General features: G+C 42.2%; 6 protein-coding genes across 6 annotated transcripts; 5 read left to right on the top strand and 1 right to left on the bottom strand.

Annotated features, from left to right (window-relative positions):
* Window positions 1-275: 275 nt before the first annotated feature.
* Window positions 276-2031, top strand: SS1G_11669 (predicted protein; the record flags this gene model as incomplete). Its single annotated transcript, XM_001587626.1, has 4 exons — window positions 276-389; window positions 827-986; window positions 1543-1745; window positions 1783-2031. 4 exons carry the CDS (start codon window positions 276-278, stop codon window positions 2029-2031), a joined length of 726 nt encoding a protein of 241 aa, XP_001587676.1.
* A 323-nt stretch (window positions 2032-2354) lies between these two features.
* Window positions 2355-2717, top strand: SS1G_11668 (predicted protein; the record flags this gene model as incomplete). The annotated part of the gene is made up of 1 exon (XM_001587625.1): window positions 2355-2717. The coding sequence occupies one exon, from the start codon at window positions 2355-2357 to the stop codon at window positions 2715-2717; it is 363 nt and encodes a 120-aa protein (XP_001587675.1).
* An 898-nt stretch (window positions 2718-3615) lies between these two features.
* SS1G_11667 (predicted protein) lies at window positions 3616-3999 on the top strand (the record flags this gene model as incomplete). The annotated part of the gene is made up of 1 exon (XM_001587624.1): window positions 3616-3999. One exon carries the CDS (start codon window positions 3616-3618, stop codon window positions 3997-3999), a length of 384 nt encoding a protein of 127 aa, XP_001587674.1.
* Window positions 4000-4482: 483 nt separating this feature from the next.
* Window positions 4483-7484, bottom strand: SS1G_11666 (hypothetical protein; the record flags this gene model as incomplete). The annotated part of the gene is made up of 10 exons (XM_001587623.1): window positions 4483-4495; window positions 4833-5014; window positions 5413-5599; window positions 5663-5688; window positions 5858-5957; window positions 6030-6239; window positions 6407-6462; window positions 6528-7193; window positions 7257-7337; window positions 7395-7484. 10 exons carry the CDS (start codon window positions 7482-7484, stop codon window positions 4483-4485), a joined length of 1611 nt encoding a protein of 536 aa, XP_001587673.1.
* An 883-nt stretch (window positions 7485-8367) lies between these two features.
* Window positions 8368-10269, top strand: SS1G_11665 (predicted protein; the record flags this gene model as incomplete). Its single annotated transcript, XM_001587622.1, has 4 exons — window positions 8368-8634; window positions 8874-9594; window positions 9865-10133; window positions 10210-10269. 4 exons carry the CDS (start codon window positions 8368-8370, stop codon window positions 10267-10269), a joined length of 1317 nt encoding a protein of 438 aa, XP_001587672.1.
* Window positions 10270-10593: 324 nt separating this feature from the next.
* SS1G_11664 (hypothetical protein) lies at window positions 10594-13345 on the top strand (the record flags this gene model as incomplete). Its single annotated transcript, XM_001587621.1, has 3 exons — window positions 10594-10672; window positions 10919-11179; window positions 11340-13345. The coding sequence occupies 3 exons, from the start codon at window positions 10594-10596 to the stop codon at window positions 13343-13345; spliced, it is 2346 nt and encodes a 781-aa protein (XP_001587671.1).
* Between the last annotated feature and the right edge of the window lie 356 nt (window positions 13346-13701).

Below are 13701 nucleotides of genomic sequence, written 5' to 3'. Positions count from 1 at the left end.
AGAATGAATTAAAAGTTGAGTTTTGTTTGCTCCTTATATGCATCATGCAATATATATGCATATGCTGCCAAGATCCCAGGAGGTCAACAGTAATCATCCCGAATGCCTCCTTTTGATATGTACATAGATTATTCTGCATGAAATTCCATATATCAAAGACCTAGAATTCGATATGCGTAGTATTATTTGCTTTGTGAATATCACAAGCACTTTATTTGCGAGAAATTAATGCATGTTTTACTCCTTTTAAGGCTTTGCTATTAACCATTAACCCGATGGCCATCCATCCATTCCATTACCGCATAGACTTCAACTCGGCTATCTTCAGACACCTAGTATTAATATTCGTTGGTGTTGCTTTTGATGCTCGTATTAGTGTTACAAACATCGTAAGTTATATCCCACATCCACCTAACCACCATCGTCCCAATCAACAACCAAAAACCAGCCCCTCGGTTAATTTTCTCCAGCAAGCAAAGCTAAGCTCTAATAAGATTGGTTCTTGCAGTTCCGGCCCGCAGATCGGAAAATTGTTGATATCGATGCGTAATCAATGTAATGTAATGACTGGAAATATGCAATTCGGGGAAAGAACCCACGCTTCCGAGGTGAGATGTTGGGTTATAGTTCGTCTCGGGATGAAGGGGAAATTAGGTAGGAAGCTTTTGAATCTCTGCTTGAGAGATAACGTGGGAAATCGATGTGGTCGAATGGTTGTAGCTGCAATTCTCGTGTTAATTTGATGGGTATTATGAAAAAATATCACGAGAAGGCCGTGGTATAATCTAATGATGTGCTAGCAAGGTAAATAATAATCGTCACAAAGACCATATTGTCCGGGTTGGTAGACCAGAAGTGTGAGATCTTCAAACAGATTTGGATGGTTTGGGATGATAAGACTGGCCTCGGGAAGGCAAGCTGCAAGGGTAATATTGGTGGTGGTATCACTTTGAGTGATGCTATTTACATAGTACTATTATGGGGTTGTTTGTTATCCATTCTTGCTAACTACACTATAAGAAGAGGATCCTATCTATTATTAAAAAGGGGAAGAGTCAAGGCTCATAAGGAGTATTGGAGAGAATGTGACTGAAGATGCAAGTAGTATAAAATCTGTTCGTTGAAATTGAAAGGGTATGGGGATAAGTAGGACATTTTCCTTGAGGCATTATTGTGCATTATAATCTCCCAAGTTCTTAGTAGATCTTATCAAGAGCCATTTGGGGTTGAAACTTCGTTTTCAAACATTAGAGACTAGACCTACTCGTTCATTCATATCATGCCGAGGAATATTCAAGGAGAAAGTCAAATGCTATTAGCGAATACTAGTTCTATCCAACCGGTTTCCTAGTCTCCGGCTTGCAAGAACCCAGGATCCAGCTCTGATGTTTGATAACAGTTGATGAATGCTCATCCATGCGATTTTATCTTTAAGTGGGCGTACTCGTAAGGCAAGTTCCTCGAACTTCTCTGCTAAACACGACGATGATAATCCAATACTTGAAACTAACAAGCCTGAGCTTTTACTAAATTCTCTAATAGTAGATGGATATCCACTAAAACAACAACACTTGTTATTTCTCAATGCCTCTGAAAAGATGAAACAGAAGATCTTGGATATCACCCATCATGGCCGGGGTGAGATCACCTCTTCTGCATTAGTGGCATCTACTTCAATCGTACTAAGAGAATGTGATGAAAACGAAACAGAAAGGTCCAAACTCGGTACTCAAAGCCGTGAATGTGTAACTTGCCGAAAAAAAGAAGAGACTAATATAATAGGTGGATCAAGCTTGGATCGCATTGGCCTCATGGCTCATCATCCATCCCTCTGTAGTTCATCATCCATCTTTCATCGTCTGTAGTCCATGGTCCATCATTCGAGGGTGCCTTGGAGATTCTGGATTTGCAACAGTGGCTACCTATCTCATATACCACAAGAATTCGACAAAAAATTCTGATCCTATCAAAATGAGCCGTGTGAGATGTGGAGTTAACAGAGAAATCAATCTTCACAGAGTCCTGGTATAGAAAAAATTTTAAGGGACGTGTCCCGCGAGCTTAAGCTTTTCCCCTATGATCAGCACGCCCTACTTGAGTCCCCCACACAAAGATTTAAGGTCAGAAAGAACGAAATGGCACAATTCTTTTATCAATCGGCCACTAGTACCCGTTATAGCGTCGAACAGACCCCCAAGTCACTTCACCTCGGCATGGATATTCCCCACCTACATAGAGTACCCTTCATCAAAACATGAACTACTTATAAGAAGAGAAATGTTTACCATTCTAAAATCTTTTAATCTCATACTCAGTATCTTGTTCATCAATGACTTCAAAAGATCTTGAAAACGATGCCAATCAGAAAACCATCCACAGCTATTTCCATGGAACCATCATCTGAATCCCCAACACGATCAAAGTCGCATCATACAAAAAACCCAAGTTACAGCTCCAGTTGTAGCATATCCTCAAGATCTTTAAGTACTTCTGATGCTTCTATTTGTTCCTTCGATTCGAAAAGGTTGGAAATTATGAAAACTCAAACGATAGAATGGACTTACGAACCTGCTTCAAATTTCAGCGAGACGGAGAAAATCGAAAATAATCCGAATACATATCATACCTGGGAAGGGATAGGTTTGGATAAGACCTATATTGTGAATTTCGAAAGTGGTATTATTTCGCCAAAGAAAGAAAGATGGACCAAGGATTGAATGATTATATCATTGAAACTTATATTTCCATGACTTGAACAACATCAGCTAGACGGCTTAAAGAACGAAGATAATAAGAACGTCTATATTGTGGTCTTCAGTCGGAATATTGGATCTGAAAGCCTGAGATAGAAGCGATGTCTACGTGAGGGAAGTCCATGGCACAAGTGCACTCGCACATAACAGGCTGGGATGGTACAATTTAACGACACGTTCCAGAATGCCGTAGGGATGTTGGTTTGGAAGGTTTAACCTGCGCGAATAAAAGTGGATTTATGATGCGAGCACACTACGGGAGCATATGGAGAGAAGAGACAGCTTCCAACTTGTGATTGAATATCATTCCGAGCTCGGCTACCCCTGTCTGAGAATTTTGAAGAAAGCGGCACGGTTGAAGAGACAACCCACAGTCGAAATCTTGGATGGAAATGGGAGAGAATTTGACGAGAAGTGAAGAAAAGTCATCCGAGCTATCCAGAAGCCGAGACTAGAGGTGAAGTTGGGAGACAGGACCCGACCAAAGTTACGATGAAGGATAGATCGGACTACAAAATATATTTGGTCTACATGGTATTCGAGACACCGCTCGATGCTAGGGGCTGGTTGAGGGAATACAATAGGCACAAAGACTTCTTTATTACCATTTTTAGAAAAAGACCAAAGAAAGAGATCGAAAACAAACAAAACGGATCTCTGATGACACAAAGGAAATAGAACAATGCCTCAGTTACATTAATAAAACATCCCCCCCCACAAATTCCCTGAATTCCCTCAAGTTACATATTCAATTCTTAATCCCCTAAAAACTCAAAATCACATCACAGAGTTCATCACACAACTTCACCAAAAACCACACTACCCACTCCCACCCCACAGACACCACCACCACCAAAGAAAAATGGCTCTCTCAAACAAAGGCGACAGCATCATCGTATTCACCCTCGTAACATTCTTCTCTACATTCTTCATTTTCTTTCTACTCTACGTTCCCCGCTGGATCTACCTCAGTTTAAAAGTCCACAAAAAAATACCACCTATTCGTAGCGAAATGAAACAATGGTTTGAACGAGGTGTTGAAGCTACCTATTTATCAATGGGAAGAAGAAAGAGAGTAGGAAATGATACTCGTAGGGCGAGGATTGAAGATGGGTTTCGGGATATTGAGTTGGGGGATATATCGAGGGATGCATTGGGGGGAAAGATTCGAGGAAGAGGGAGAGTAGTTGTGGCTTTGCCGCAAAGGGCGGTGGTTTCGGGTGAGAGATTGCCGGGACAGATATAATTGCTCGTTTTTATACTTGTCTCTCGGTAGTTTTGAGTAGGTAACTGAACTGGCTATGATATGATGCTGGACATTATTTTAGCTGGCAGGTAAGAATATAATTTTATGGTTTTTCTTTTTTTGATTAAATTTCTATGTGGGTAGTATTGTGTTGATTAGTGACTTTAATCGTGTAATAAGGTTCATGCTGCTCTGTAGGTTCAATGGAACTTCAGGGAATTCCTCGGCATTACATGTCTAATTGTTTGACTGAACAAAGACTTTTGCTTGTCTTTCTCCTATGTGTGAATGTTCTTTGTTAATTAGATTGACCACACGCAGTAGCACTGGTAGATAATAATTCTTGAAGTATTGGTATTGCCTCGAATATTGTGGTATTGTCATATGAAGTTCCTGTCCAGATCCATGGAATTTGATACCATTTTATGCCTAGGCATAGTGTTTTAGTAGACTTTTGCTTTCGAGTAGCTCTGTGGTGAATATTCAATACCTTAAACTGTTTGGATTCATCAGCCATCAGTATGGGTTTTGAATGTATATTTGGACGACTATCTATGTAGCCATCACTAATTTTTAACTCCCATTGATATACACAATTAAGAATCACAACAGACTTCTTTCGACCTACAAATACACAAACTTTTGATGGCGCAATGAAATATCAATCCCTCCTCCAAATTTTCATGACGAGTAGTAAATCGCAGAATTCGCTCAAACCTCAAAGCCTTAAAACATCCCATAACCTATTTATAATCCGGTGTTCGTTTTATACTGTCACCTCACGCACATCCTGGCGCAAACGCGGCAGAAACACAAACCTGTCCCTTGCTCACAGTTTTCCGCCAGGTCCAGTCCATTTAGCAGAGTACTCCAGCAACATACCATTCAATTCAGCGGATATCTCTAGCTCGACACGATAATGCGGTTTAGCCTTGCTTATACTACCATATTCGTCTTTTAGTAATTGAATCTTATTTTCCTTTTTGAGGAAAGTCATCGGATTCGATTCGACCGGCTATTTGGACATCTAGAGACTATACGTCAGTAAAAATAAAGAATAATATTGCCTTCATGTGCCATAGACAAGACATTGTGAACGCCGCCAGAAAAGCTTGCAATGATAATAAGTGTGATAACAAGATGGATTGACGATAGTTTACAAGGAAAACGCAAAATTCCGACCTTTATTGTACTCGTGATCGAAAGGATAATGAGAATACTTTGCTTCATCAGACATATAAATCAATTCCTCACATGTCAGCGTTTCATGATCTTCAGTAAAGGTGTGAATTGATTTCCAAGGCTCAAATTTATGTCTAGGCGGAATAAGCGATCCCTGCTTGAATGTCAATCTGGATTACCATGAAGTTCTGTCATAATTCAGCTCATCTTGAATACAAAATAATTAATCACCTGAATATACTGATCGCCGTCAATTGGACAATTGCTAGGAATGCAGTTTCTGTGCCCCTCAAAACCTGGTACGTTCGGTCGATAAGGCTCTTTGCGAAATAATCCATAGCTAGATTGGGCTCTTCGTGCTGGACCATTTGTTTTGTTCAAAGCAGCAAGGACTGCACCACAAGATACAGCCGTGACTCTGTTTGTTCTCCTAGTCAGTTCCCGAGCTGCGAGAGTTATAAGGGCCGTCCATAGAACATACGGATATCCAGAGGCATCGTTTCCTGTCTTTTAATTCAATTTCGTAGCCAGTCTCAGGCTTATTAGACATCTCTCTTAAGTAGCTTCGAAGATAAGATCTCAGTGATGGTGATGCTCCAAATCCCCCGGGCAAGAAAACTTTCTGAAATGTTTCTTAGCTTATTGTATAGAATCAAGAAACCGCATCAATACGTACTTTGACTTTGAAATTCTTTTGAAGTGCAGCACACAACTGTGTATGCAATAAATTCTTCACGCGCTCTAGAAGGGGTTTGAATACTCCTTCCCAGTCTTGTCTATTTCAGTAAACCAGGCGATGTTAGCAGGCTCTCATGTGCGTTAAACGGGTGATACGAAGAGGTACAGACTTCAAGATGACGATATAACCGTCGTCGAATCTCTTCTCTGCATTTGGTCTTAGTCCAGGGAGGGGAATACGAGTCTTAAGACCAAAAATAGCGGTGAAATCTTTGCGTCTCTTAAACTCATTTTCAAAATTTGGCAAGAAACGATTTACAATGGACTCCAAAGTTTCGCCTTCAGGCCAGATATCAAGTAGATAATGTTCGTCCCGTAGCCTATCAAGGAGCATTATTTGTAGTTCTCATTCAGATAACTGCTCCCACAATTGTTGCCTACGATATCAGCATGATTGCGAAGATGCAGTCCATTCGTGCCCGACCTACCTCCTGGTGTAACCTTTTCCTCGCTCAGCCTGAGTGGATGCTCTGTGCCAATCTCATACGTGACAATATCGACCGTGCCTCCACCACAATCAGCAATAATGAACGTTTCTCCTGGCTACAGAGTATGGGTTAGCTATCAATCTCCCCATGTAAGCGAAGTGAAGAAAGGAATCAGCATACATGTACTGAATTATCTCGCGCCAGCATGTAAATTGCAGCTGCTTCTGGCTCCGATACAGTATATGGTATAACGGCTTTCTTTGTTGACATATCTCCAAATTTAGTAACTCTTGCTGCGGTCTGTAAAGCATTTTGGAGGATACGAGATGCTTTCGGGCTCCAGATTGTTGGTACAGTCAAAGAAAACTCAACAACAGAGCTATGAGAAAAGTTGTGTAGCTGAGTAAGTTGCTCCTTGGTATGATGCAGGACCTTCACCAGGAAATCTATAAATGTATCGAGTACATCCCTTACATCGGGCTCATCCTTTAAACCATGTTTTCGAATGAAGTAATTTTCGATAAGATATTCAATGATGTGTACTAACTCAATACGATCTTCACGCGTGTAAGGTGTCTGGACCAGCCACAACTTGGATCTCTTGACTCTAGTTCTAGTGTCCCTGGAAATGTTCTCTCTGTACTGCTGGTGATGTACCTGATAACCCCAGAAGAACTCTGAGAAACGTTCAACTAAATCCAGATTGTCCGGCTGCGAATCGATATTTGGGTCTTCAATACTCGTTAGAGGGTGATTGTTATCAGCGTATACGAATTCTTCTGATGTTCCACCGTCCTCATCAATATCCTCAGGCGCCTCCCTTGACAAAGGAATTGTTGAGTACCACTATGAATCTAACTTAGCACCCTCAGACATTTCAAATACATGTTCAAGTAGCAATGAACTTACAGTCTCAGTCGGTACTTGAGGTCGAGTCCCACCCGCATCACCACTACTCAAATCATCTGGCCAATTCTTAATGCTCAAAAGCTGTTCCAGAAAAGCTCGAGGATGTCAATCATTAATAGGGTGAGAGAAATAAGATACGGATGTGAATGTAGTTCCAAAATCTACGCCGATGACAAACTTTTGTGGTGTGGTGGTGTTATTAGATTCTCCTTCAACTGTGTTGCCCATATTGACTGCGAGTCTTTTGCAAGAAGATTGCAAGTTCGGGCCATTGCGTTTGATCGTTAGCTTCATTGTTTGAAATCTTACTCGAGTAGAAGAACCTGGGTCACAAGTTCATCGAGAGCATCGAAGAACTTTCGAGGAAACAAAATGAGTATGGGAGACTGGAATTTCAAGCACGAGAGCGTTTGACAGAACAATCCGGCTGTGGCTAGCCTCTGGAAAAGATTTGATTATCTCAAACGCAGAGAAGCAAACGGATGAAAATAACAAATATGCACTCTAACCAGGGTTTCTGTAAGACGGATAGAGATTTGACACGGCCACAGGAGTCAGGCGGATGAGAAAGTGGTATCTTCTAGGATTTCCAGGCAAAAGCTATCCGATTTGTGCATTGCAAGCCAAGGAGCCGGGGTTCTGTTTCATTTTCGGGTGGCTGAATATGTTCGATAGACAGCAGTGTACAGAAATTGGTTGCCACCGTAGAAGAGCAAACGGCCATTTAAATTTGCCCTGATAGCCAACCTTCTCGCATCTCAAGTTTTCAAAATATTTTCGGCAGTTCCAAACCAATTTCGAGCAAATTTCATATGGTCAAATATTCATTCAGTAAGGATGCCGGATTGGTCGTTTGAAGAAGATGTGCACTCTTCGCTTGGCTCGATTTCTGCAATAAACATGGAGGAGATTACTTGGCAACAGTAGAACAAAAAATAATGGAAGCGACTGGCAAATGTCGGACAAGAAATGCTGCAAGATGTCGCCTTGATTAGTCGAGTGGAAATATCGTAATTCGGATGGAAAACGACGATCCAACCGTGATGAATTTGATTCGTTCCGCAATACCAGCCAGAAGGGATCCAAGAGCTTGAAATATTCTCCCAAAGGCATGACACGGAAAATCAAGAATGCTTTGAGCGAGTATGAAAGGACACACGCGTCAGATGAAACTCAAAGAAGGGTAGAAGTCACACCTATGGAAAAAAATCGAGGTCAGCTACAAGTACAAGTACCTGCTCGCAAATTATCCCCTATAAAGACTCCAATTACCCCATCATCAAAGACCACCCGGCAGGCACAAGATAAGGCAAGCCATATTCGGAAAAGAGGCTCGCAGGAGGATGGGGGGGAGAGGATATCGCGAGAAAGAAGCGACGTATAGAAAAGGTATGGGAACCCCTTGCTAGTATTCAATCAAGAAGTGAATTATCGCTGGCCACAATGCATCCGTCCAAATTTAGGATGGTTTGATTGAGCCGTCTGAGTCAAAGAAGCTGATAAGTCTTCGAACTGTGGGCTCTTTTGACGAGATAGGAGTGACTCATCGTCTCCTTAAATACCTATGCAGGTATAGATTTGGAAGATATAACAAGACTGACAATGTATTCGATTTAGACCACTGGGACAACCCAGCTTGAGAAGCAAGATAGAAAATCTGAATTGGGACTTCCTCAACCCTCCAGCACAGCAGAACGCCCAAGATCTTGTCTTCCAAAGGCAAAGTCGCCCGCCAAGGCTGCAATATCAAACGTTCACAAAGAACCAAAAATTTCCCTTTCACCCAAAACTCACTCCGAGGACAGGAGTAATGACGAAGTAGTGGAAGTGGGACATCACAAGCATGTCGAGGAGAAAGTTCTCGAGAATATGAAAGAAAATTACAGGAGGGACTTGCAGAGTAAAGAAGCAGAAGTAATTGCCATTCGAGACCAGTGGGATAGCGACCTTCGAGAACTACATGGGAAGATCGAAAAGCTTGAAAAAACGAAACTAGAGTTGGAATCCAAAGCTTCAAATTTAGAAGCAGCAGAAATCGCCGTCAGAAATGCAGGAAGGGATCCACTGGCTTATGAGATTGGCCAAAAGAACATAGAAATATGGATGTTGACTAATAAGATTCATCGGCAGTTCGAAGTGTCAAGCCTCAGCCAGAGAGAAGCAAAGCACCTACCGCCTCAAACTATCGACACTGCTATGAACGAGATCCGCTTAGAGTTGGAAGCTATGACTGAAATACAAGACTTTAGACGAATGCATAGGCCAAAAGAGTGGTTCGATGGCGACTTAACACACTTGGTGAACTCTGCTTTTACTTCTCTCGAAGGATCAGATGATGGTAAGCTCCAATTAAAAAGATTGGGCGTGGAATGCGGAGAATCTGCGGTATTTAAAATTCTGGCCCTAGCTGCATTGAAGGATTGGGTTTTCCTAACGGATTTTCCACACGTTGAATTGGGGTCGTTGAATCTAATTGAAGCATATCGCAGCATCGCGTTTAACAAAGGTGGGCACTGTCGCAATGTCTTTAGGTTTTTTGCTCTGATGAGAAAAATATCCTGTCTTTTGAGTTAGGCTTCAATATCAGATACTAACTCGAATGAATCAGGCGGATGGGTTGAACTACGACTCTTTGATGTCGGAGCCTTCAAAGAGCATATGAGACAGCCATACTTCAAAGATCTTCTAAAACGCACTGCAAAACAGCTTTCGTGTCGATTATCAAGGACCTTGAGCCCTTTATTCGGTAAAAGTCTTCAAAATCCGGGAAATGATTTCTCCTTCCATACCTGGGGCGAGGACTTGGAGTCTTGGAAGGAAAGACAGTACCATTTTGAAAGGCTTTTCCGCACAGCCCTTGAGCTAAAAAGTGACTCTGTAAGTACGGATGATAATTATACCTTCGAATTTTCGTCCAACCAAGTATATGCTAATAAACCATTGAATGAGCCAGACGTTCCTGAAGGATCTTGGTTACGTCTTTCCATTTGTGCATACAAATCAAAACCACTAAACTCCGAGAGTGAGAAGGAAAGTGCACTAGTTCAAACACGGAATTTTTTTACCTTCTGTCACTGAGGGTTGTTTCTGCGATTATCGGAAAAATGTATATCTCGGTGTCAGCCCATCACAGAAGACGCAAAGAATGTTGCAGCCCAACAGAGATCTACTTAACATTTCTGCGACATCTGGCACTGATAATGAGGATTCTGAACGAAATATTCTACATCCCGGAAGAACTCACATCTCCGAAACAACTCACAACAGTCGTCCTGCGGTCGTCGAGATACCCATACAATCAAAGAGTATTTTGCAGCTCCCTGCTAGACCCCCAGATATGCCGTCAAATTATGTATGTAAAACATGCAAGGAGGAATTCAGCCGTGTTCAAGGTCTAAAAACGCATGAGAGAAATGGTACGTTTCGAGAATCACTCAAGGCACGAGGGACACTGACATCTTTTAAAGACAACTGTAAGCGATGCCATACATGTAAAGAGGTTTGGCCCACAATACATGATCTTAATGAACACATAAAGAAGCAGCATACGCGGCGATTCGAAAAATCCAACTCGTCATTGTCTGTAACGCGCGACCGTGAGAGGCCACCACCAGCAATGCTCTCGCCCCTGAAACGAATAACGAAGTCTAATGCGCTTACAGAAAGAGACAGTAGTGAGGATACAGATCTTCATGCAGACTCCACGAATTCCTCAGAAGCTGTAAAAAATCGAGGACCAGATAGTCCTCGCGCCACACATGACCACATCTCATTAGCTGATAGAGATACGCAAAGCCTATATAATGAGATATCCGACAGCCTCGATTCCGATGACGATGAAGAGCCAGAACCGCGAATTTTCCCCCTTCATTTGGCTTCCATGATTAAAACAGATAATCCTGACCTTTCAAATGTCGGACGTGGTAGGTGTAGCACCCAAATACTTCAGAAGAATCAGAAATTGAGGAGCTGGCGATCGCGGAAAAGAACCACACGACCAAAAACATTCGGAAGAGTAGTTATGAGCTTGGCGAAAACACAGTGATACTATCTGAAGAGCTCATACATGGGTCTAATTTAAAGATGGACATGAAACTCGGCAGTTCATTTGGAATCAGTCGAGAAACTCTCGAGGTCAATTTGAAGACGCCACTCTTAGTCCAAGTAATGGAAGAATCAGAGACAGTTCCGAAAATCCAAGTAATCTTAGTTCCTGTACAGACGACATAGATATAGGAAATCAGGATATCCCTCTCCCAGAAAAATGGTGCTTGACTGGAGAAAGTGGCACCACGAATTTTGTATTTGAAAGCCCCAGGCTCATACCCGAAAGACGCGAGAGTCAATTATGTTTGTTGAACAATGAGGACGAAGAAGCCGAAGAAAGTGAGGTGGATGAAGATCATAGTGTTGTAATCAACGATAGTGAAAATGTCAACGCGGGAAGAGCTGAGCAGGTCGACACTGCTGAGGATGAGAGCACCAAGATGGACGAAAATGAAAGTATCGAGGATGAGAATCAGGCGGAAGATACGGACGAAGATGAAAGTATCGTGGCTGGCCATGACGATAAATTTCAAACGAAAGAATATGAGGTACACGGTGTAGATAACGAGGATGCTGTCAAGTCGCAGGATAATGAGGGTATTGAGGACGACATCTGTGAAACTTCCGGGGCAGATAATGGCGAAAATGGTGGAGTGGCCGGTAAAGAAGCAACTGAGGCAAAGAAGGGCAACTTCGATGAGGTTATCGGCAAAGCGAACAGTGAAACAGAGAATAGCGACAATGAAATTCTTGAAGAATGGTTAAACTACTGTGCAGCACACATCTATGAAACAGCTGAAGTAGAACGAGATGAAACCATTGAGCTTGATGATAATAGATATGGTCAAGCGCGAATCGAGGGAGATGTCATTTTTGAAGAAAGTGGCGGAGGCTGTGGCGACAAGACTAATGCGGTGGAAAACGACGATAGCATTGAGGCTACCAGTAAAGGAGCTACTGAGGTGGAGAACCAGAAGGGCGTTGATGTTGATAGCAATAAAATCCTTGAAGATTCAGGTCTCACGTTCGATGTTTTTTTCAACACACCTGTTGAAGCGGAGAGCGGAGATATCATCCAATTAGATGGCGAGGGAGAGCTTAGAGTGACGGAAATTAGGAAGAAAGAGGTTGCTGTTGACGAGGAGATAGTAGCTCAGGATAGTGAGATTACTGGAGCAGAAGACGAGGAAATCATTGAGGCTGATATTGATGGATGTTTTCAAGTGCGAGGAGCCGATAACGATATTACTATGGTCGATTTTGTCGAAGGTTTCTCCGGCCATGATACTGCTGTATTGGAGCAGTACGATAGCTTTGAGGTAGATGAAAAGGGCAACTTTCAGTGGGGCGAAGTTGTAGTGGAAAAAGAGAAAAACCTTGAGGACGAGTACAACGAGTACCTGCGTGTCCGAAACATTGAAGAGAATGAGACTACTATTGATGAGACTGTCAAACAGTACCTCGAGATGACTGTCAAAGTGGAAAATGACGATAGCAATGAAGTCGATGACAAGATGAATTGTCAAGAGTGCGAAGTTGTGGAGAAAGGAGTTGACGGCAGCTTGATTATCACGGCGGAACGCCCCAAATATGGTCCAGAATCCGAATTTGAGCAGGAAGTAGTTGATTTGAACGAGAGCATGGAAATTGACAGCGGTAACATTGCTAAAGTTGAGAATGGTGATAGCAAGATGAATACTCAGGATGAAGAATTCCACAACGACCAAACCTCTGTAATGGACAATGACCGCGGTATTGACGCCGACTACTTTAACAATAGCCTAGAACGAGAGGTTGAACGGGATACCATGAGCGAGAACATCGGAGTCAACAACGATGAGATCGCAGAAGCGGAAAACGGGGAAATCATCTTGGCCGCTGATAAACCAATAAAAAAGCAGGAAGAACACCAAAACTCTGAAACAAATAGGAGCAGCGTTGAGTTCAAAGCTCCATTTTCCGTCCGACTGGAGTACAAGAACCCCGTTCAAAATTTGGAAATGAATGTGTGCCCGCTGGATCTTTCCCGTGGAATATATTGAAAAATCCAAGTATCTTTTCATTGCTAAAGGCCCAACAACAACAACATACGGGAAATAAATTGAAGACGCAATCGGAGGGAAATAGGGATATGGAAGTTCAGGAGGAAGAGGATGAAGTACAAGGCGTTTCGACTGAGTTTGCCGAGGATTAATGATTAATGAGTGAGAGTAGGTCGATTACGTTGTATTTCTTTTGCCAAATTGGTATTTTGTTTTCTTTCTTTCCACGAAGATTTAGGTAGCTCAGCAATGAAATCAAGCAATTATGGGAATGACTGATGACAATTGATGGCTAAGATGATAATGAGAACACTGGGTGACAGGAACTCCAGGAAGTATATTTGCCAAGCCACTAA

This window comes from Sclerotinia sclerotiorum, genomic scaffold (genome assembly GCF_000146945.2).
Source record: "Sclerotinia sclerotiorum 1980 UF-70 scaffold_18 genomic scaffold, whole genome shotgun sequence".
In the NCBI taxonomy this organism is placed as follows: Eukaryota; Fungi; Ascomycota; class Leotiomycetes; order Helotiales; family Sclerotiniaceae; genus Sclerotinia; species Sclerotinia sclerotiorum.
Note: the sequence above shows the minus strand (reverse complement) of the source record. Positions and strands in the feature narration are given on the sequence as shown.